General features: G+C 43.1%; 1 protein-coding gene across 1 annotated transcript in view; it reads left to right on the top strand.

Annotated features, from left to right (window-relative positions):
* SMAD1 (SMAD family member 1) overlaps positions 1-22,851 on the top strand; it is a 51,775-nt gene that overhangs the window by 16,741 nt on the left and 12,183 nt on the right. The window contains 3 exon segments of the mRNA XM_050896189.1: positions 6,560-6,844; positions 6,847-7,182; positions 21,705-21,962. Of these exon segments, the coding sequence (XP_050752146.1) occupies positions 6,784-6,844; positions 6,847-7,182; positions 21,705-21,962 (655 nt within the window). The 5' untranslated portion in view covers positions 6,560-6,783.

The following is a 22,851-nucleotide window of genomic DNA, read 5'->3' as shown; positions in this document are numbered from 1 at the left end:
TTCAAAGGGGAGGTCCCTTCTACACATCACGCAGCTGATGCTATGTGGAGTAAGTGAGTTGCACTGATCACACAATGAAGTCGAATAGGAAACCCCAGTCGCCCAGGAATTTTGGAAGTGATCACGGACTGGCCAGAAGGCAAAGATTTTGGAATATTGCCAGAGGAGGAGGTGACGCGTGCTGAAGAGGCCCCACGTTGGGTGCCAAAAAGGGCTGTTGTGGTTTAACCCCAGCGAGCAACTAAGGACCACGCAGCTGCTCCCCTCTCCCAGTGGGATCAGGAGGAGGATTGGGGAAAAAAAAGTAAAACTTGTGGGTTGGGACAAGAGCAGTTTAATAACTAAAGTAAAATAAAACATAATACTAACAATAATAATAAGCATATAGTAATACTTGTAATAAAAAGGAATATAGCAAAAAAAAAAAAAAAGAGAGAGAAATAAAACCCAAGAAAAGACAAGTGATGCACAATGCAATTGCTTACCACACGCTGACTGATGCCCAAGCAGCAATTTGGCCCTGCCAGCCCACTCCCCCCTGTTTATGTACTGAGCATGATGCTCTATGGTATGGAATATCCCTTTGGCTAGTTCGGGTCAGCTGTCCTGGCTGTGCTCCCTCCCAGCTTCTTGCACACCTGCTTGCTGGCAGAGCATGGGAAACTGAAAAGTCCTTGGCTTAGGATAAGTGCTACTTAGCAACAACTAAAACATCAGTGTGTTATCAACATTATTCTCACACTAAATCCACAACACAGCACTGTACCAGCTACTAAGAAGAGAGTTAACTCTATCCAAGCTGAAACCAGGACATTATAATAATCGAGACTTCAGGGGCAAGGATCAGTGCCTTGTCTGCCAGAATCTGAGTGGGTAGGCGAGTGGAGGAAAAGCTGTGGTTTATTGTAGAAACTGGCCGGACACTGTGTACTTGGTTTGAACTGTGGTGAGCATTGGGAAGGAGCTGGCAGATATTGGTAGTATAAGGTTATTTCTTCATGCTCTGGAGTAACTGAGCAGTGGGGGTTTTGTTGTTTGGGTCACTGTTGCCCTCCTCCCCTCCATCGGTAAAGCATACATTGGCCCTACTGTCTCATTTTAAGCGAGTGGTGAATCTGCTCGTTGGTGCTGAGGTCATGCTCAGAACTCATGGATTTGATTTGGCTTATCAAATAAGTTAGAAGTTGTGCAAGTCCTTCTTCTAAAGGCAAATATTACTGCCCTGTTGAGAACAGCTAGATTTTTCTTACAAGAAACTGTATGGGCTGCTGTTACAGTTAGCTGGGGTGCAGTCAGCACCTGCTCTTTACATGACACTCTCTTGCTCTCCTACCATCTGCTGAACTAAAAGGTGTATGTAGGTATCTAAATGGATTTTCCCTGTGGGCTGAACAATGATATATGGGAGGCTTTGTTGGAAGGGCAATACCTCAGACGAATAGTGTGAGCAATGGTCCTAGAGGAGGTTTCACAGACCGGGTGTTTTGGTCTGTCTCTCAGGATCCAAGACAGGCTACTTTGCAGAACAGGCTTGAAGTATGCTCCTTTCCCTTGCTGGGCCTAAGTAAGGGAGTGTAATGCAGTGTCAGGAAAAAAGCTACCTACTCCTGTTACGTATGTTGAAGTATTTTCAACACCAGTGTACTCCTCTATCCTCAAACAATGTGATACATATCAGAAATGAACACAGGATTGCATATTTAAGTGTTTTCTTGAATTCTTTCTACCATGCCAGGAAGACATATAAAAGAGTTAATTTTTTTTTTCTTCTTCCTCCTTGTCCTTTTCAGAAATACAAGGGAAGCCAAGTCAGGTTCTGTATAAACTCTCTAATGAGTTCTACAGCACTTTGAAATAAAACTTCCTTTCTTTTTGCCTGTGTATTGTAATGCCACTGAGGCTTCTACTGGGTTTCCATGCATTTTTCCAAGATGAGCAAGATCTGATCTTCTACCATAAGAAGGTGCAAAGAAAGAACTCTTTGATTAAAAACAGAGTAATTCAGCAGAAGACTCTGGACTTTCTGTTTTACAAGTCACATCGCTTGAAGAAAGAAATCGAAACTTTTTGCTGCTTGCTCCAAGAATAGGGAGCCAGAGGAAGTTAGTGCGCAATCTGTTATAACACATTCTAGCATTACAGCTGCTTAGACTGCATGCTTTTTAGTAATACATGGAAATAGTTCTTGCAGGAGTAAAGTGACAGCTCCCTGGTTTCTATGCCAAAATCTGATCTTCTTGCTTTTTTTTAAAAAAGGTCTAAGTATTGTACTGAGTACATGAGTTGCTGAAAAGATGTGTCTTTCAGAGGAGGTAAATTACTAAATATTTTTAAAGAAGCAAATTAAAATCTCTCTGCTTGTTATTTCTTTATATTGTCACTAAGTAGTGGATGCTGGGAGGAGGTACGTTGAATAAAATGAGATAAATTGAATTTTTAAAATGTAGTCAAAGACTAGACAGTTTTCTCCATTAACAATTATGTAGAATCTCTTCACTGTGGTTCCTGCACCTTTTTATGTCTAACTGTGCTGAGAATATATTAAAAATATTTAATAGGATCCTTTTTGCCTGCATCCCTAAGCCTGTAATACAAATAATGAAATTAGTAGAAGAGTTAGAGCCGCTTCTTGTTTACCTGAAACTTGGGCTAGGAGTTGTTTCACTCCCCTCCCCCCCAGGAGAGGATCATCTAATTGTCCTAACCCTTTCTCCACCCACCAAAAACAGTCATTTATGCAAAGTGGGACAGTTTCCTATGGGATCTCCTGTGGGAATTTGAAAACAGTCTCTTTGAATATTTTACTGTCTGCTTAGTGTTGCTGACAGAGTAACTATCTCTTCTTTGAGGGCTAAAAAAATAGAACTTCACTCTTAGGCACTTTGCCTAAATATGTTTGTTTAAATACAAGGCTGGCTAAACAGCTATATATATAATGCTCACTTTTTTTTTTATGGGCTTCTCACAAGCTGCGTGCAGGTTTGTATGTTAGTCCAAAGATTACACAAAAGATAGCGCAGTGAAGGAAGACAAATAAAGCAGCACTGGGATTTAAAATAAGTTTGTTGATTCCAACTCATCCATCAGCAGACAGAACGTATAATAAGAAGTGCATGGGTTTTGATGTGTAAAGAGTGGCTGATAAGTGGGTAACAACTCAATTTCCTTTAAACTGGTTCCAGGCTGCCTTTTGGAGAGTGTGCTGTTGTTTGGCCTACGTTTCTGTTTCACCCGTACCTCGTGAATAAACATACCCTTCAAGGGCTGGTGGTCACTCAACTATTGGAAATACTACCTCCCACTTTCCCAGAAGGGCACATGTGTTTGGGGAAGAAAGACGCAGACTGTGTCATCTGCTGACTTGTGGTTTAATCTTTATTTTGCACTTCCAGCTGATAAGACCACTTTGTGCAAAAGTAATACAGGAAATGATGCACTGCAAAAACCCAGAGTGGCAGAAGGGGAAACGGAATGTACTGGCAAGGGACGCGCTCGCTGCCTTTTGGAAATGAAAACCTCCACCTACACTGCCCTTTTTTTTTTTTTTTTTTTTTAGCTTAATACTGGTATTGGAGCTTAGTGTGAGTAGTATACAGCAGCCTGTGGGTTTTCTCCCCCTTTACTTTATCCTGTGGCTTGTTCAGGGCTTGGAGTGTGCTTAGAACTTTGTTCGGACAGGCAGAACTTCAGCAGGAGTCTCTGGGCTGGAGGCTGGTGGCCAACTACGTCCTGCTGAGCTGCATTACTTCCAAGCATATCTACAAGTACTGTACCTAATGCTACTCCTCCCGCTCCCAGCATATTTCTTGCCACAGTTGTTGCTACAGAGATGCCAGCTGTTAAGATAACACCTTTGATTGTGATGGTGAAATATGTTTTGGAGTGTATGATTGTGGGAGTGGGATGTGTGTGTTGCACGATTTGATCCAAAAACTTCAGAAAATCTATTTCTGTGGTCTGACTACTTGGGGCTGCATCTGAATGTCATCTTAGTCTTTGCAGAGCTTGTGTACTAGCTCATGTTAGGGTTGTATTTTCAGGCACTGGTATAAACATACAGTCTTAATAGACAGGATTTTTTTTTTTTTCACAGCAAGTAGGTTGGACACTTTTTTTTTAAAGTAGCTTGGTGGAAAGGGGTCAGGCCTAGGTAGAAGCATGTCTGCATTCATTATCAATGTTGAAAGAAGTTTGGATCGAGATTTAGATTTTGTCCTTTCTTTTTTATTAGAACTTATACTGAAGTCTTTTAAATTTTTTTTGTTTTATTAGAATGGATGTGAAGTAGAAAGCTTGACTTGATTACTTGGTGATATACCACTGGAACTTGTCACTTTTGTGTGTGGAACTTATATCTTTTGTTTGAAAGATACAGAAAAAAGATATTTACAATATTGATTGAGATACAGACTGTATATGAGTTGAGAATACTTCTGTTACTTACAAACACATTTGAAGCACATGTACTGGGGTTCTGGTAATACGGTTCTTAAATTAGCACAGCATTTTAATAGAGCACTTTACAGTGTGTGTAAGGGTAAAGTATACCTGGGGTACAGTCAGTGACAGTAATGGAGTTTCAGTTCCTTTAACAGTATAGCACATGCCCAGGTAACAAAATAAATCCTTAAATTTGCCCCAGGCTCATGCAAATCTTCCATTGCATTGACATTATTATTGCAAATACAATTCTTAGCATAAAAGGAATGGGAAGTACCAGTACAAAGTGCAGGTAGACATGGTCTGTGTCTTAGTCCATAATCATTATTCATATAAATGTAGTTTATGCATTCAGCCTAATAAAACTGAACCTTTGCAATTAGATAATTGTTTTAGTGACAAATGAATTTGAATCAAGTGGATGGTTTTCAGCTTAAAGTACTTCAAGTATAGTGGTACACTATGAAACCATTACAATGCCTGATAGTCAAGAGGGTAACTGTGGCATAGCATTTACAATTTTAAGATCTGCAATCTTTTCTTAGAATGACTATGAAATTCCATCTGACACGGGTGTGCTGACACCTTCTATTCTGTGTGTGTATAGGTTGCTAGTTGGTTGGATTTTTTAGTGTCTTTCTGATGGCAACAAAAACATTTATATCCTTTTCCCCTTCCCCCTTCCTCTGCAACCTGTTGGTATCCAGCCCAGGACACGTTTCCTGTCTGTCTTCATGCTCTGTTTGAAGATCACTGGTTTAGTGCTCTTTGTCTCATTTTCCCCTCCCTGCCAGTGCAGTCTCTCCTGCTTCCACCAGCTGAGCCTTTTGCGGGCTCCCAGCCCGGGCAAGTGTGAAACTTGCTGCTCACAGCAGGGGCTTCTTCATATGTGGAGTTCCTCCCCCTCTTCACCCATTGCTTCATCCCCATTCCATGTCTCCCAACTCGAGGACCACTGTGCTGTCTAAAATCCTCTTATCAGGACTTCCTCTTCCTTCCCACTCCTTCATGTGTCCTTGAGTACATCAGGCAGGCATTGCAACGGGAAGGCTCAGGATGTAATCGGTGAAGTAAGTTCATGGTATCTTTCCCTCACAGTCTGCTTATGTGCTGTGAGGGCTGTTTGGTGGGGTGAGGAGGTGGAATTTTCTTTCTCATGTGAGATGAGTGAGGGCAAGGATCTTTCTAGTTTCCTTTCTTCCTTTTTGATTTGTTCGTCAAAGTAAGTTGGAGGTGAAGCTGAACTATTTTTGTTTCAGATTGTGGTATGCACAAGTCTAGTGCAGTGATTTTTGAGCTGCATCACTGGCAATTTGGAGAGGACTGGGTAGCACAACGCTGTTGGGGCGTATTGCTTCCAGCTGCTCTCTAAAATAAATTAAAAAAAAGCGCTAGTGATCTTGCAGTGGTTCCTTGGGATGTTTTGCTGGTTAAGGTTGCAACAGCTGATAGGCAGAGGGGAGTGCCCTTCACACTTAACAGTGAAAGATGAAATCTGAGTGACTGTTTTAGGCTAGATTTAATATGAACTACATTTCTAATACAGGACCCTTGCCCTTTTGTGGAGTATGTGTGGGAATACAGCCATGTCATCTTGTGTTTTGGCTTTTTCTATCAAGCTTCTCATGGTACTAACTGAGGCCATGCTTGGGCACCGAGCGGAAGTATTGTCTGAAGCTGGCAAATGCAGTTGCTGTCACCCTTGCTGCATGGCACAAAAATCACTGAGGCCACACAGCAAATTGGATGCGGGAACTGAGCTGATGGGGAATTGTCCCACCACCTACCTCTACCCCTTGTCCTCTCCTCCCGCTAACCCTCCCTCCCCAACCTCTTTTGGTTTTGTTTATGCTGTGTCATTATTTATCACCTCATTTATTCAGGGCTGTTTGGGGGAGAGGGATATAGAGACTTCAGCAGCAGGCCCTGCTGCTTAAAAGTCTTCATCAGATACACCTTGAGTCCAGTTCTGGAGGCTGTCAACACTTTGTTGTTTTTTTGTTGTTGATTGGTTTTTGGTCACACCAGTCTTGCGGGTTGGGGGGGACATTTTTAACTGCTGTATGTTAATTTAAAAGGTAAAATCCTTTTTTTCTCTCCCTCTGATACTCTCCTGCAGGTTCTCAGCCAGAAGGCTTTAGAACAATGAGAAGGTCGCGTCCGTCACGGAGGGATGTCAGCGCTGCCTTCCTGGGACTGGAGGACTGAAAAGGAGAAAGGACCAGGATTATTTGATACAGGCTGCTTTTGACTACTGACACAATCTGCTGTGCCCTGGTGGTGGTGGAAGAACAAGAGAGTCTCTCCTGCTTAGTTCTGTGGTATCGTCACAGTGAGGTCACCATGAATGTGACAAGTTTGTTCTCCTTCACCAGCCCAGCAGTGAAGAGGCTGTTGGGATGGAAGCAGGGGATGAAGAAGAAAAGTGGGCAGAGAAAGCTGTTGATGCATTAGTGAAAAAATTGAAGAAGAAAAAAGGTGCTATGGAGGAGTTGGAAAAAGCGTTAAGCTGTCCTGGTCAGCCCAGCAACTGTGTCACAATTCCTCGTTCCTTGGACGGCAGGCTTCAGGTTTCGCACCGGAAAGGGCTACCGCATGTAATTTACTGTAGAGTGTGGCGCTGGCCGGACCTGCAGAGCCATCACGAACTGAAACCACTGGAATGCTGTGAGTTTCCCTTTGGTTCAAAACAGAAGGAGGTTTGCATCAATCCCTACCACTACAAGCGGGTAGAGAGTCCCGGTAGGTTCTTCCTTGTTTGTACCTTTACACCTTATCTGAACAATGCAAAGTATGGCAATTAATCATGTGACTCATCAGCTTAAATAAGCAAAAGTGGCTGTTTGCACATGTCAGATTCTTCCTCTGCAATTTATCTGGATGTAAGCATTAATTAGCAGTTCTCCCTTTCACATGGCGAATGCTTGACCTGTGTAAATGTTTTATCACTATACAGAGGCATAGTCTTAGTATATGCCTCAAGCTGCTGGGCCTGGTATCGCCTGGTTTTGTTGGTGACCACTATCCCTCAATTAATTTGTATTTTACTGAACTGTGCAGATCAGTGACTCTGTATGAAACATTGCAAGCTACCATAAAGGATTATTGCAGTCTGTGCATGAAAACCATTCTGACATACTGCGGTAGTGGTATTCTTATTCTTATTATTTCCAAATTATTATTTCACGTCTATCACTTTTGTTTCTTCATCCCCCAGAAGATAATATTGTCTTTAGGATCTCCCACAATTTTGGCCTTTTGAAAAGACTGTGATTTTAGACAGCAGAATATAATCCCCTCAATTTAAAGCTTTGATAGCAATGTTTGGTTGTGAAGTTTCAGTGAGCTGTTCTGTAAGTGCAGTTTGCTTACCTGTTACCCACTTCCCCACTTCTTTTTTAAGGTGCAACCCATTCTCTCTATCTCCTCTTCAAAGGCCAAACCTCTTTTTGATAAATCTGTGCTTAATTTTACTTACACAAGTTTATTATCAGGGAATACTTCCAGGGACTAAGATGAAATGTGCTTGGACATATCTACACTAGTCTCCAGCTACTTGTGAGGCTGTACAGGGACATCTGCAGAAATGCACTGCAGGCATGGGTGGACTTCCCTTGTTTAAATTTGGCAAGTCCATCTGTGTTAGGTATTTCATAAACTGTGAAGCTGTCTCTGCAGGGTGGCATGGACACTTTAAGAACTACAGTGGAAATAAGATTGTTGCAAGATTATTTTTCTGTGGATGGAAATTGCATTTGTCTTCGATCTGCAACACATGGTGCATATGCACACAGCAAGCTTGCTACCCTGGACTTCAGGAGAGCAGACTTTGGTCTCTTCAGGTAGCTGCTTGGTAGAGTACCATGGGATACAGCCCTGGAGGGAAGAGGGGCCCAAGAAAGCTGGTTAATATTCAAGGATTACCTCCTCCAAGCTCAGGAGCGATGCATCCCAGCAAAGACTAACTCGGGCAAAACTGCCAGGAGGCCTGCATGGACGTTTAACATCTTTGTCAGTGACATGGACAGTGGGATGGAGTGCACCCTCAGCAAGTTTGCCAACGACACCAAGCTGTGTGGTGTGGTCAACACGCTGGAGGGAAGGGATGCCATCCAGAGGGACCTGGACAGGCTTGAGAGGTGGGCCTGTGCAAACCTCATGAAGTTCAACAAGGTCAAGTGGAAGGTCGTGCACACGGGTCGGGGCAATCCCAAGCACAGATACAGGCTGGGCGATGAGTGGATTGAGAGCAGCCCTGCAGAGAAGGACTTGGGGGTGTTGGTTGGCAAGAAGCTCAACATGACCCGGCAATGTGCATGTGCAGCCCAGAAAGCCAATCGCATCCTGGGCTGCATCAAAAGAAGCGTGGCCAGCAGGTCGAGGGAGGTGATTCTCCCCTCTACTCCACTCTGGTGAGACCCCACCTGGAGTACTGTGTCCAGCTCTGGGGCCCCCAACATAAGAAGGACATGGATCTGTTGGAGCGAGTCCAGAGGAGGGCCATGAAGATGCTCAGAGGGCTGGAGCACCTCTCCTATGAAGACAGGCTGTGAGAGCTGGGGTTGTTCAGCCTGGAGAAGAGAAGGCTCCAGGGAGACCTTATAGCAGCCTTCCAGTACCTAAAGGGGGCCTAACAAGAAAGCCGGAGAGGGACTTTTTACAAGGGCATGTAGTGATAGGACAAGGGGTAATGGCTTTAAACTGAAAGAGGGTAGATTTAGATTAGATGTAAGGAAGAAGTTCTTCACTGTGAGGGTGGTGATGAGGCACTGGAACGGGTTGCCCAGAGAGGTTGTGGATGCCCCCTCCCTGGAAGTGTTCAAGGCCAGGTTGGATGGGGCTTTGAGCAACCTGGCCTAGTGGAAGGTGTCCCTGCCCCTGGCAGGGGGGTTGAACTAGGTGATCTTTAAGGTCCCTTCCAACCCAAACCATTCTATGATTCTATATGTAGTTAAATATTTCCCTTTGGTGTGTTAGTATTAACTTGGAAATCATGTGAATGGCAGACGTAATACCTATAATGTATGTATTTATGCAGCAGAAGCTTGAACAAAGGAACTCTACACTGGAAAAACAGTTCCTAAAAAATTTAAAATTAAAAAAAAAAAGTTAAAATTCTTAACAATTCCATGTTGAGCAGAAGTGGGATAGTAAAATAGTCGTGTCCTTGTACTGCTAGCTGTCAGCATGTGCCTGTGCTAGTTGCTTGTATTCAGTATTCCAAAATACTGAAAATTAAGATTCCTGAAAGACATCTGTTTCCGTCAGATTGAGCAACCGTTGGGCTCTTACTGTTACTGTAATGTCAAATGACATGTTCTAACTTATTTTGCTTTAATCTTGGAAATAATTACTGAGTTTGAGAATGTTCTCATTTGGATCATTTATACCATATTTAAAAATAGGTATTTGTAAATGTCCTGTCACCTCAATGAGATATAGAAGATAAAAATAGAATAAAACTTTCAAAAGGTGTCTAACTAAAACGTACATTTTTAGCTGAGTGCTGCTAAGTAGTTTAAGTGGTTGGAAAGCTGGGGTTTGAGTGTTAAGTCATCTTATGAATTTTGTATTTTTCGGAAATGGAGCAAAAAATTATTAACTGTAAGCCTGAATTCTGGAATGGTCTTAAATTGTTTTTGGATGAGATAAAAATCTCTACATTCATGTAGCTACAGATTTTTTGCTGGAAAAAAATCCAAACCAGTAACTTAATCAGGTTGGAAATGATAGAAATAAAATGCTTCCCTTTTTGTCCGGAGAGCACCCTTCTTCAGGAAAAACTAGATATTCTTGGTCAATTGCCTAATAGGCAACTGGGCAGTTTTCTTGTAAGCCTTCGGGCTGTAGTCAGTTTGACAGAGCTGACACAAGTATTCAGTCTTTTGCAAGCTCCATGTGCTGCTCTAACCACTTATATTCCGGAGGTAGCTGCTGACCAGCAGCTAGCATTCGCTTCTGCTGAGGTGCTCTGTTAAATCAGGGTCTGGAGGTACAATGTTACATGCATGCTGAAGTTACGTCTTGAACTTCTAACAGCTTGCCAAAGTGTGAGAGTGGAGTTGAATCCCACTGTGGTTTTACTGAGGTCTCTGGCTGGGTATGTAAAGGAGGAGGGTTTTATATTTAGTCAGCCACAGATCTGCCATTGTTTTGAGGAATATTGCATGGAGATGAGTGGGAAAACATGGCTTTTGGAAACAGGTGGTAGCTGAACTCCCATTTGGCTTGGAGAGCTGTGCTTCATAACTTATGACTTCTTTTTTCCTGTCTCTTCCTTGTTCTTGCTGTCCTCCAAGCATCATCTTTATCTTCATTTCCTGACAGTCACTCCCAAATTCTGCTAACCGTTTTTTCCCATTTTTGCCAGGACATTAAAACACCATTACTGCTGCATAAGTGCTTACGCTTTGAGATTAATGGGTAGTGGGAATTCATGCATGAGTCACTGTTTCCTACTCAAGCAGATACCAAGGTTTGTGTTTCCAAGGCTATCATCGCAGCCAGGAGGATTAGAAATGTACTTTCTCTTGACAAAACAAAATTGGAAGCTCAGATTGTGTACAACGCGCATTTTGTGTGCAAGGTATGTTGTGAAATTCTGGCTGTGCTTGACAGCATGGTCTGTATTTAGCTGCTTTGTGCAGAGCTGAAGCGTACGGTGTGTGCATGGGGTGGCATCTATATGTTCACTCTTCTGCTGGTTGTCATGTGATTTGTTTCAGTGTTCTGTAAGTTTTGAGGAAGGGATTAGTGGTAAATCCTCAAATACATAAAATCAGGTAAGGCTCTATGTTGGGAAATTAATGCTATGAATGCATCTCAGTTTTCATGGTGCCAGAGGGATGCATGGATTTTCTACCTTGATAGCTTATTCCATCCTTGCTGTTTAGCTTGAGAAGATAAGCTTGGAAAACATGAGAATTGGCACGCTCTGGTGTGTCTGCCAGCTACAAAGCTACACCTGAATCCAAACGAGATTTTTCTGTTGGCCAGGCTAGATAGGAACCGGTTGTAAACAGTCCAGAGGAGGCGGAAAACTATCAGCAGTCTCAGATAGGGAGCCTCCCAGGTGTCCCTGAGCGCAGGCTGTGCTGCTGCCCCTGCGCAAGGAGGGCAACGTGGCATCTGGCAGGCATATGGGTGTGACGTGGTGGTACCGTATTTGTGCCTAACCTGACCTAGAGGCTCTGCGCAGGCATGGGTGCCTATCTGATCCTGCGGCGAGTCGATCAAGAAAACTGAACAGACAGAAAACTATTTTTTGGCACGGTTAGCTTGGCAGGCTCGGTGCCCTCAGCTCGCTCGCTGCGGTGTCAGATGGGGGCAAGGCAGCATGGAGGCACAGGGCGGAGGCGAGGAAGGGTGGCCCTCCTGTGACCGTGTGACACTCAGTCAGCTTGGTATCAGCAAGCCGCCCCCCGGGTGATGGAGACCCGATCTGTGGCGGGGTGCATAAACAGCTCCTGCTTGCTGTGTTGTGCCAGCACAGCTGTTTGCGTGGCCTCGTGCTGAACCAGATCGCAGTCACTTTTTCCCTCCCCTGCTGTGTTATCTTCCAGGCTGATCAGAGCAGCGCCGGGGCTCACCACGTGGCTGCGGGAACATCTGTACCAACACAGCTCTGCGGACGACATGTGGGAAGGAGCGGAGGTGATGGGAAATGAGAGGAGAAAGTAGAGGCTGTTTTGTTGCTGGGAATGGGAATACAACCTTGTACCCGACTGCCAGGAAGAGATATCTCCTCGAGATGTGTTACAGTAGCTCACTGCTGCTGTTTTATACGTCTGTTGTATGCAGAATTATTTCTGGTGCAGGGTAGTTAATGGCTGTCAAATTTCCCTTGGCAAGGCAAAGCAAAGCTTTTAATTAAGGAGGGCAGGGTCTGAATTTGATGCCTTTTAAAAACTGGCACACTCAGCTGAACTGGTGTGCTCACTTGGCTGAATCTGCTTTTTCTCCCCAGTTTTATTTTTTGGTTTAGAGATACCTGGAAATCAGTCTCATACCTGGTTTGGGACTATCCTTAAGTATGATGAAGACTTGAGAAATAGGTGTAGAGCATACGTAGAGGCTGTGAGGAAAAAATGAACACTATGTTCCTCATCTCTGAAAATGCCACAAATGACCTCTCAGGTTTCACTGGAGAATGTGTGAAATGACATTTGGAAGTCCCTCCTGAGATAGTTCTTTCCTTTCTTTTATTCCTTTGGTTTCTGTGGAGGTACAGCCTCTGTTGCTTGCTTCTGTCCTCAGTTATGTCAATGGGTGAAAGATGTCATCCAGAATGTAGAGGAAAAAAAATTTTTTTGTTTAAGCCTGGATCCTGTTTGTTCTAACAGCAAAACAAAAGGAATGGGATAGGGAGCGGGGAGGATGAAGAGGTGCTTAAATTGACACCACTATTAAAAAAATAATAATAAATCACACTTCTAATGTGGCTTTAGGGGAGGAGGTTCAGTTCTTTTGCCTTAGCTAAAGGGAAGGAAGGAAGATGAAGAAACTGAATATTTCATTTTCTTAAAGTACTAGTGAACACTAGTTTTCAGTTCCATCTGATGCAGAATTGTGCTACTTTGCCTCTGCTAAGCATCCTTGCTCATTAGCCTGCTACGTTAAAGAGGATTTGAGTTTATAATATGTTACAAAGGAGGCAAAAGAGGAATTAACTTCTCTTTTATGCTTCATCTGTGGAAGTGGTTGAAGGTGCAGAGTGTTTATGTAAATGGCTACCCCTGGCCCTGCAACTGAATGCGCTCTCCTGAGAGTGTCCAGAATCTGCTGATACCTCCTCAGGGGTCAGGCTTGGGAGAAACCTACTCTTCGTTGATCTGAGTGAGCTTAAACCTGCCTTGGGAAATGCAGTTGTTAACTTTTCGATATTCATTTCTGGAGGTGCTTACTGATGCTCTGCTGTGCTTGAAGCGTGCAATGCCGGGGTACTAAAGCCAGTCAGTCCAGAAGCAGCCAATCTGTCCTCTGAAATATTCTAGTTGCATGGATCAGCCCATTAGCACAGCCACTTGGAGGCAGAAACTAACTACACTGGCTCAGTTTTGTTGTGACTACCAATAAAGCATAAATAAAAAAAGGCTGGATTATTTTCCTCTGTTAAGCTTCTCTTCTTTGGAGAGCTGGCTGTAGTCTTTTCTATATCAAGGGGCTTTATGAAGCTGATGGTGCCCATGTTTCACCCAGATCGAGGGATTAGCAGCGGTTGCTTATTTGTGACACGGACAAATACACTGTCAGAACGGTTGAATTTTCAGTTCTGCCTAAAGATGATGATATTCCTTTCCATTATAACCATGAATTCAAAGTGGATGTCTGCTTCAGCAAGCTTGTTTTGGCAAGAAACGTTTTACCTAAATGTACAGCTGCTTTTTGCCACAAGAACAGGCCAGGTCCCCAGGCTCTGAGGAGAGCGGTAGGTGTGTCGTGCTGTTTTTGCTCCCGGCGTGGACTCCTTGCCTATGACTTTAACCTGATTGTTTTCATATTTGTCTTTGATCTCCTCTGCTGTTTGCTCTGAGTGAGTCTCCATAAGGCTGCACACCTACTGCAGGCACCAGGGGTGCAGAAAGAAACTTGAAATGGTGGAAATCCTGGATAAGGCAGGTTTAGGCTCACGCGATCCTGGAGGTAAACGCTCCTTGAATGCTCCCCTGTACAGCGCTGCAGCTCCAGTCCTCAGTGAAAGAAAAATACGGCATGTTTAAAGGAGCTTTTTAATGCCATTTGAAATCACACGGATGTTTGGTTGTGTATATTGGTCTGGTCATGCTTGTGAGCTCTCTCTCTCTAGGTACTTTACAGAAAAATGAAATGGGTCAGTTAGTCATCCCTGTCTCGTCCCCCTGTACTTGACTGGCCTAGGATCACTACATATAAAATTAATATTCCCAAACTGTTTCTAGACAGGGTAAATTGAGAAAAGGATCTTTAAATACCCATCATGGCATACTTCCCCTGCGCTTCAAACCTGACGCAGCCTGTTGTGGCGGGTCGCCTGTCAGATCGCTAATGCCGCTTCCAGCAAGCAGCAGGGTTCAAACGCACATCCTGGGACTGCCAAATTGGCAGGTGCCATGAGTCTGTCCAGATCAAATTTGGAGCCAGGAGAGAAGAGTTGAGACTAAGCGGCGAGTCCCTTTGGGAGCGTGAGCTTGCCTGGCTGGGCTTTTTGGGGTCCCGGGGCTTGCTCGGAGGCTCCCAGCACCTGGGAGAACGGGGGTCAGCATGAGAGCCTCCGCACCGTTTCCGGCCAGATGGAAGAGCTTTGATGGCCCGGGCTGGGGGAGCCCAGCGGAGCAGCTGCCGGCGCGGCTCCCACAGCACCAGGCGTGGTGGAGGATAACGCCGGCAGCGCCGGGCGTCAGAGGGAGGGGGAGAGGGGCCGGGGGAGCGAAGGTGAAAGGGAAGCTGCTCCAGGGGACGTAAGGGAGGGAAAACCAATGCGTCCGTTCGGAGTTAATATGTAGAACCGAGTTAGAAAAATCCTTGTTCCCGCGTGATTTCCGTAGTAGGATTTCTGCACCTCTGCAGGCTGGGGGTGAGGGAGTAGAGAGTGTTGTCACAGAAGTTTTGCCATATCGCTGTGTAACGCTGCTGTTGGGCGTAACTTTAAAAATAGCATGCTACAACAGGTGGGCACGATTGTAGGATGGTTCCCCAAAATAGCAAGCAACTGTCGGTTTGCTTCGCAAGTAGTATAAAACTTTCTTCATTTCAGTTTTGCAGAATTCAGTTCTAAAATTCCCCACCAGAACCGACCTGGGGGAGAGGAATTGAAATGCGGAGGCAGAAAGGAGGGAGTGGTCTAACAGCAGGGTTTTCCTTGTCGAACGTCACCACGTGTCAGAAAAACCAGCTGCAATAAAGGGATATGTTGTCAAGAAGGATATGTTGTCCTTTTTTTTTTTTTTTTTCCCTTTCTTTCTTAAAATTAACCAGATTCAGATGTTTCTTCTGACTTAAAAGACCAGACTTCCAAGCTTTAACCTACTCAGTAGGATGGTGACTGTGGCTTTCGTGCAGGTAATTTGAACTCTGGTCTGTGTAAATGTCTGCGTTAATATACACTATCACACTGCAACTTCCTCCTGTATCAGGACTGCTTCTCCCCCCAAATCCGCTTACAAGAACTCCTTCACTAATGTGCATACAATTAGTACTAAATTCTGAAATTGACCTTGACAAATGTCAGTTTAATCAAAATGTTAGCTTATCAGAACATCCGCAAATAAAATCTGATGTTAGCTGAATATTATAATGCAGGAAATGTACTAATATTACTTGCCAAATGCATTTAGACCAGATGTCTGATGTAAAAGTAAAGCCAGTAAAGCAAGTCTTCAGTTGTAACTATGTAAAATGACGATCAAGCTGTGGGGTCTACCAAAACTGCAAAATAAAATTAAGAGTTGAGAAAACAAGACAGTTCTCAGCTTTCTCACGGAATACAGTCTGGCATGTTTGTCCGTCTGTCACCCAAAACAGGCTGCTGAATAGCTATTATTGAGCCTTTTCATTTGCAATTACTAGAACATAGGTTTGGAGCAAAAGTCTAAAAGGCTAGCATTTCTGCTTTTGAGAAAACAGTAAAGCAAAGCCGTGCTACCACAGCCAGTAGCACAGCCTTGCTTAAGCCAGGTGATACTGGAACAACATAAAGTAGCTAGATCCTCAGAGATTGCTTTTGCCACAACACTTAATTTTTTTTTAACCAAGAGTAAACTCTATCCTAAGTGTAGACACGTAAGTGTCTTTGTATGTGGGAACTTGTCCTCTGGTCAAAGAATATTCAATTTTGCCGGGTCTTGTTTTAGGCAACATGGGAAAACCTAATGACATTAAAACTTTTCTTTCTGCTTGGCATTTTGTTGTTTACAAGCAAGATTTTGGCAAGACCTTTCAGTCAGTGTGCTTCAGTGACTCTCTAATGCTACAGACAGCAAGCAGAACTAAGCACGTTCAGCTCAGCATATGCTGGTACCTGCTCTGTTCCCACCGTGGGACTGGACTGCTCACCAGGATGCCACAGCCAACTTCAGCTGCTGTGGCCTCAAAGGCAGGAAATTAAGCTAGGAGTCTTTAGGAGGGTTGAAATTTGTAACACCGCTGCTGTGTTTTGGGGTTGGTTTTTTTTTTTCTTCTCCTAACTCTTCGTTTTTCTTACAACTTTGTCTTTGCAGGCTTTTCTATCTAGAGCATGGAGTACAAGCCGCAAGTTCCTCCCCCACCCCATGTTTTCATACCCATTTCCAGATAGCATGAGCTGGTGTGCGAGGATTTCCCTCCTTCCCAACCCACAGTTCTATTTTTCTAGTAAAAAACATCAGTGGCTTTGCATAAATTCATATGAAAATACAGCTATATGATGCTTGGAAATTAAAGTGCACTGTCTAATGATAGTGCTTTCAGGTCTTCATTATGGCTGAGGGCCCTGTTGTAGTATAAGCCTGTACAAACCCTTCTACAGAACATACGTTGACCAAGTGGTCATGATTTTTAAGAGCAGAAAGTGCAGCAGCAATTGCTTATCTTTTTCTTTATTTTTATTTTTTTTATTTTCTAAAGCTCACAGAAGAAGTAGAATCTACTTTGGCAAGGAAAGATGATCAAAGTCTGCTTTCTTATATGTGGCCCCTTGTTGTATTTCATTACTTGGTCTTTCAGTTTCCAGACATGGAAAGAGAGATACCTACCCAAATCTTCATGTAACATGCAAAGGGGGAAAAAAAAAATGAGCCCTTGAGGGAAACTAGCTGTCATCTGGGCTTGTGTAAGATAACTGAAACCCATCTGGATAGAAAATATGCGACTTCGAAAGCACAGCAGGTCCTTTGGCTTGGATTAGGGTTTGGTTTTTTTTAATAGAGAAACTTTAAAAAAAAGAAGTTATATTCATAAATTGGAAACTTTCTATGTTTGCTAAAATCATTATCTCCAGAATGTGAAAATAGAACAAAAAAGAAAACCAAGAAAATCTTTACTCTAGGACAGCACACCTGTTAGTTTTCTGAAGAACAGGATGACATGCTGGAGATACAAAGAGTAGAGATCAGTAACTTTCTTCAAAGGCCACCATTACCTTTTCATAAAAGCATTTCTTTCTTGGTGTGGTTAGTTAGAACATTTATCTGAACAGCCAGGTTGTCTTTGGTCTATCTTCTATGTTTTTGGCATTCTTAGCTCTTAGATGAAATAGCCCTGTGGGTGAAATTGCCCTGTAGCTGTAATTTCTTTAATACAGCTCTGCTTGTTTGGTGCGGGCATACTCTGGGTATTATTTGCATGGTAAAAACAAGCTACCCAGTTCCCAGGCTGTCTTGACAGATACAGGATCTCTTCTTAGCTACAGTTCCACAAACATACCCAGCCTGGCGTCCAGGTGGTTTATCTTCCTCTTCAACCATTACTAGTAGCATTACTGCTAGTAGTCATGTATTAACTCTCAACTCCAGGTCTGCATCAGCACAAAATCTTGGAGCAAAATTTAGCCATAGTATAGCCCATAAAACCTTTTAATCTGGTGTTTGAGAAAGTACAGAAATCAAGCTGTCGGATGACTTGTGGTTCTACTCCATTAACTGGTTTTAACGATTTTAATGAGGTTGAATTTTCAAATCTGTTGCAGTAGCTTTTTAAGACAACAGTGTATTTAATAGTATGTTTCGTTTAAATATATGCATGCCTATTGAATAGAAACAATGATAATTTAAAAAAAAATCTTATTTTTTTTTGTATCTGTATTCCCTTCTGCTGAAGAAGGTAAAGAGAAAGGGAGAAATTCTGTCTGCAAACTGTTCGAGTAGCGTCCTGTGGAGATCCGCACAGCAGAGATGTGCACTGCTTCATTATTTTATAGCAACAGGTGTGCTGGCTTAGCACTGAATAACTCTCTCATGCTTTCTCCCCTTCAATTATACATCTTCCTGGAGCTGGCAGCTGCAACAGAGATCAGCCTCCTCCCCTGCTGTACTGAGCCTCAGTAATTTGTTATTCCATATGGTTGAGGTCTGCAACCTGACCAGAAGCTCAGCGCCTTACACAGGGGCGAGGGGAGCAAGAAGGGTATGCATCGCCCTTTACATTTTGAACTCCTGGCATCCTTCCATGCTTGCGAAGGGCCTGGTCCCTGCTCATGTCTTTACTCCTGAGTGAACAGCATTCAGATTAACTCCTCTGTGACTGCACTAGGGGCAGCTAGCCTGCAAAAAAGCCCGTGAGCTACAGAGAGATCAGGTTATGGCAATGAGTGACTCTCTTGGAGTTGGACTAATTGGAACGCTGTAGTCTCTGTCCCACCTGACGTGGCCTTTCAGGGCCTTTCCTCCTCATTTAAGGTTGTATGTATGCAGGGAGGATGTGAATTAGGGGCAGCACTCAAAGTAAATTCTGCAATGATATTTTTGAGAGTATTTGTACTGTATCAATACCAGTTGTATTCTTTTTCCCCCTTCCCGCTTTTCCATGTCTATTTTGGAGAAGTTGGCATTTAATCATTTGAAGTTGAAGTAGTTGAACAAAAATTGTAGGTTTGCATGAGGGAGAGCTGGGAAGAGGAGAGTTGTTCTTATTTCAAGTCCTTGTAAACTTCACCAGTGGTTCTGCCCAACAGGAGAAAACGTGAGTATATACCTTGGGAAAATCTGGCACTGCTTTATTTTAATTACAGAAAACATACAGAAAATATCCTGTTCTCCTGCTATTTTAAAATGCTATAAGTCGTGTGGCTTCCTATGATGTCGTGTGTGATTGTTTAATGTGAGGCAGGGGATGGGAACGGTAGGTGATGTGCTTTCTGCACAAATTAACTTCAGAAAACTTAATGGTTTGACCTTCATCCGTAGGAAAGGAAGAGATAGGAAAGCTGTGTTTCTAATGCTCGGAAAAGTAAGGAAGAATTCTAAAGAGAGAAAAGGGAAAATACTTTTTAACACATGATTTCATTGTTACTTTTTTCACTGGTAATTTATTAGCCCAGCAAATGTTGACTATGACAATTAAATAGCGCTTGACCTCACTGCAAAAGGACTGCTGAGTTTAACAGAACAAGCTTTATTCTGAGAGATCGTAATATTCAGAGAGTCTGGGTTTGACATTTGCTGTGTTGTGAATGAGGGGATTTGTGATGTCCACCTGAATGTTGAGTAACTTTTTTTTTTTAATGGCTTTTTCCAGTGACATGTGAGAATGGTTGCATTAGAGACAAGGAACAGTCTGCACAGCCAAGGGATATGCAGCTTCTCCTGGGGTGTTTTGCAATTGAGAACTTCCATAGAATGGCAGATGGACGTGTTTTGTTTCAGAAAATGCCATAATTAGGAACGTCGTATGTTCCTTGTAAAGTGGAGTTGGTTAAATTTTTCACATCTAAACAAATCTACTTAGGGGTGACATCTGCCTCAAATATTTGAGATCCGTTGGAATCTCAGTGAAGCTGCTCTAAGAAAGTGAGACATCAGATTAAATCTTTAAAACCTGCTTCTGACTCTAACAGGCAGCCTTAATTTCAGTAGTGAGGGGAGGGTTTTTTTCAGTGTATGTTCAATGAAGATTTCTGGGATCAAACTTTTCATGCATTAATGCCACTAGCGGCCAAAAATCTGATAGCTTAATTTCTCTTTTAGGCATATGCCAAAAAAAAGAGCAAGGGACACCTGCTTTCCCCCCCCCCTTCCCCCCCCCCCCTTTTTTTTTTTTTTAAGTTAATCTGTGACTTGCTTTAGGAATGGAGAGTGAGTTTTGTGTGTGGCATCCTTTTGTATCCATTTTAAACATGGACCTAGACCTCAGGCCTGGTCTATGTATCAAGTGATGTCCTGGTACTCTCGGACTCCAGGACGCTCACATAAGTATCTGAATGCTTCTGTATAACCAAAGTGCTAGAATAGTAAAGATACCCCAGTGTCTTGGAAGAACCTGTTTGTCTTGGCGAGAAGATGGTTTTTTTGCGATTAGTTTGTAGTTTAACCTTTTGGTGAAGCAGCTGTCTCCGAAACACCTTTCTTAAGGTGTTTCTATCTGAGTGATAGTTATGTCTGTATAGGCTTGTCATGTATACATGCTCCTGCTCCTCTTCTGTGTGCTCACCAAGTGTTGGGGACAGGGCAGGAGTCTTGGGGAGAGGGGATGGTAGCCTGGCTTGCTTTTGCTGATTTTTGTGTTTTTTCGGCACCCTCCCTTGAAGGCAGGCTATCCCGGGGGGTTTATTCCAGTCCTGCTCAGCCATGGAGCTGGGAAATGGAGGTGCTGAAAATGGAGGTGCTGGGAAATGAGGGCAGACGTGGAGAGGAATAATTTTTTTATTTCACTTCCACTACTTTGTGTACGGATTTCCCTCTCCCTGCCCTTGCCTCTCCTCTTCCCCCCATCACCCAAAAATCTCAATTTATAACAAGACTAGCTTTTAATCCTTTGAGTAGCTTGGACTTTGCTGTGAGGCGTTCAAAGATAGAAGCTGAGGCACTGGAAAAAGAGCTGATTCTTTTATCTTAGTGTATCTGGTATCATGTTCATATTCCCAGTTAAAAAGAGACCTTTGTTTCTCTGCTGGTGAGGAGGCCTTGAGAGTGTGGTGAGACTAGTAGTTTCTGATGTGTGTTTCTCTGATCCCATAGTAGCATATTGTTGGAGCTCAATTGCTGCTCAGTTGGTTTTTTTGAACTACATAATTTTGTTTAAATTGCACATTTTGTAAACTGACTTGAAGAGTTAATAACTGTTTTAATACTAACTTGTAAGAACATAGTCCAGGTTAAAAATAAAATTACAGCTGTTGGGACCAGACTGAGTTCAAGGCCTATTAGTACTGTCTTCAGAAAAAAATATCTGTCCTTATTAGCAAGGTTTTGGGTTACAGGCCATTACGTGATTAGCAGGATCACAAGTGCAGCAAAACGAACTGCATGTCAGCATTGTAACGTGCTTGCTTCCCAGCATTTCTTTGTGCGAATAAAACTAAAACGCAGAATTGCGGTTTGTTCTTGGCTCTTCTTCACTGGCCCTCTGTGAAAACAAGCTCCCATCTGGCAAACCAGGTAGCTAGCACAATCGCTATGAATTCAAGCTATGCAGTAACCGGATATAAGGAAAAGAGTTCTTGCTTAGACATGCGCTCCTAGATTTGACTACCTTGTTTTTAAGACAGATGTGATTATGCCCTAGGGGAGGAAGAATGTGTTTTTTTCCCTGTATAGCCTAGTCCTTCAGAACTGAGTCTCTAACGCTGTGGCTTTTCCCTCTTTCTCCCTTTCCAGTCCTTCCTCCGGTGCTGGTTCCAAGGCACAGCGAGTACAACCCTCAGCACAGCCTCTTGGCCCAGTTCCGCAACCTGGGACAAAACGAGCCCCACATGCCGCACAACGCTACTTTCCCAGACTCTTTTCAGCAACCCAATAGTCACCCGTTCCCCCACTCGCCCAACAGCAGCTATCCAAACTCGCCTGGAAGCAGCAGTAGCACCTACCCGCATTCTCCAGCCAGCTCAGACCCGGGAAGTCCTTTCCAGATGCCAGGTACGGTCAACTTTGGTTCCCCTTCAGAAGTGAGAAGGTGGTTGGATATCACTGGTATCATGATGTTTTTGCTCAATAATACCAAATTATCAGTCAACACTTGTGTTTAATAGTGAGCTGAGAGATGTAAGGTAATGAAGACTATGTAACCGCTTTGTCTAGTAATAATATTGAGGGGTTTAGTATTGTGCCTCTTTCAAACACAGTTAAAACATTACAGTAAAACTCTTCGGGGTGGGGGGGGGGGGGTTCAAAATGTTTTGGGGACCAGTTCAACAGTTTAGCCCACAAAGCATAGTGTTTAATGCACAAAAAGTGTAATGCTACAGATCATCCGTGCTTAGGAAAGAGATCATCATAAATTCAGCACAAGGCTTTAGTTCTGCAGAAGAAGGATGTTTCTCATGGGGATCACGCTATTGCTACTTGATAAAATTTCTTCATATAATGATATAATTTCAAGAAACAAACATACTTCAACTGAAAAACAGTTCCTTAAGGCCCTGAAAAGAAATCTTCGGGCTGTTTTACTTCCTAAAGTCAAAGAAGTGACAACCTTTCCTTGTTGACTGATGTCCATAGAAAATTCTGTGAAGCTGTCTTTTTTTGGTCTTTACATGAGGATGGATAAAAATACTGCAGAAGCAGTCTGTGACAGATTTCTTGATCTAAATGCTAGAAGAACTCCATACAAATGCTTACTGATGTTCTGTTTGCCTGTTTTTTTCAGGGGCTGAGGGAGGGCATGCGTAAACAAAGCAGCAGACTTATGAAAATCTGTTTTCTATTACATGAAATTAACATCCATAGATTTCTGCTGCTGATAGTTGTTTCTCTTTAAAATTTTCTCTTGTGCAGAGGCAGAAGGGAAGGAAAGAGAGTTTGTATT

Source organism: Gymnogyps californianus, chromosome 4 (genome assembly GCF_018139145.2).
Source record: "Gymnogyps californianus isolate 813 chromosome 4, ASM1813914v2, whole genome shotgun sequence".
Lineage (NCBI taxonomy): Eukaryota > Metazoa > Chordata > Aves > Accipitriformes > Cathartidae > Gymnogyps > Gymnogyps californianus.
Note: the sequence above shows the minus strand (reverse complement) of the source record. Positions and strands in the feature narration are given on the sequence as shown.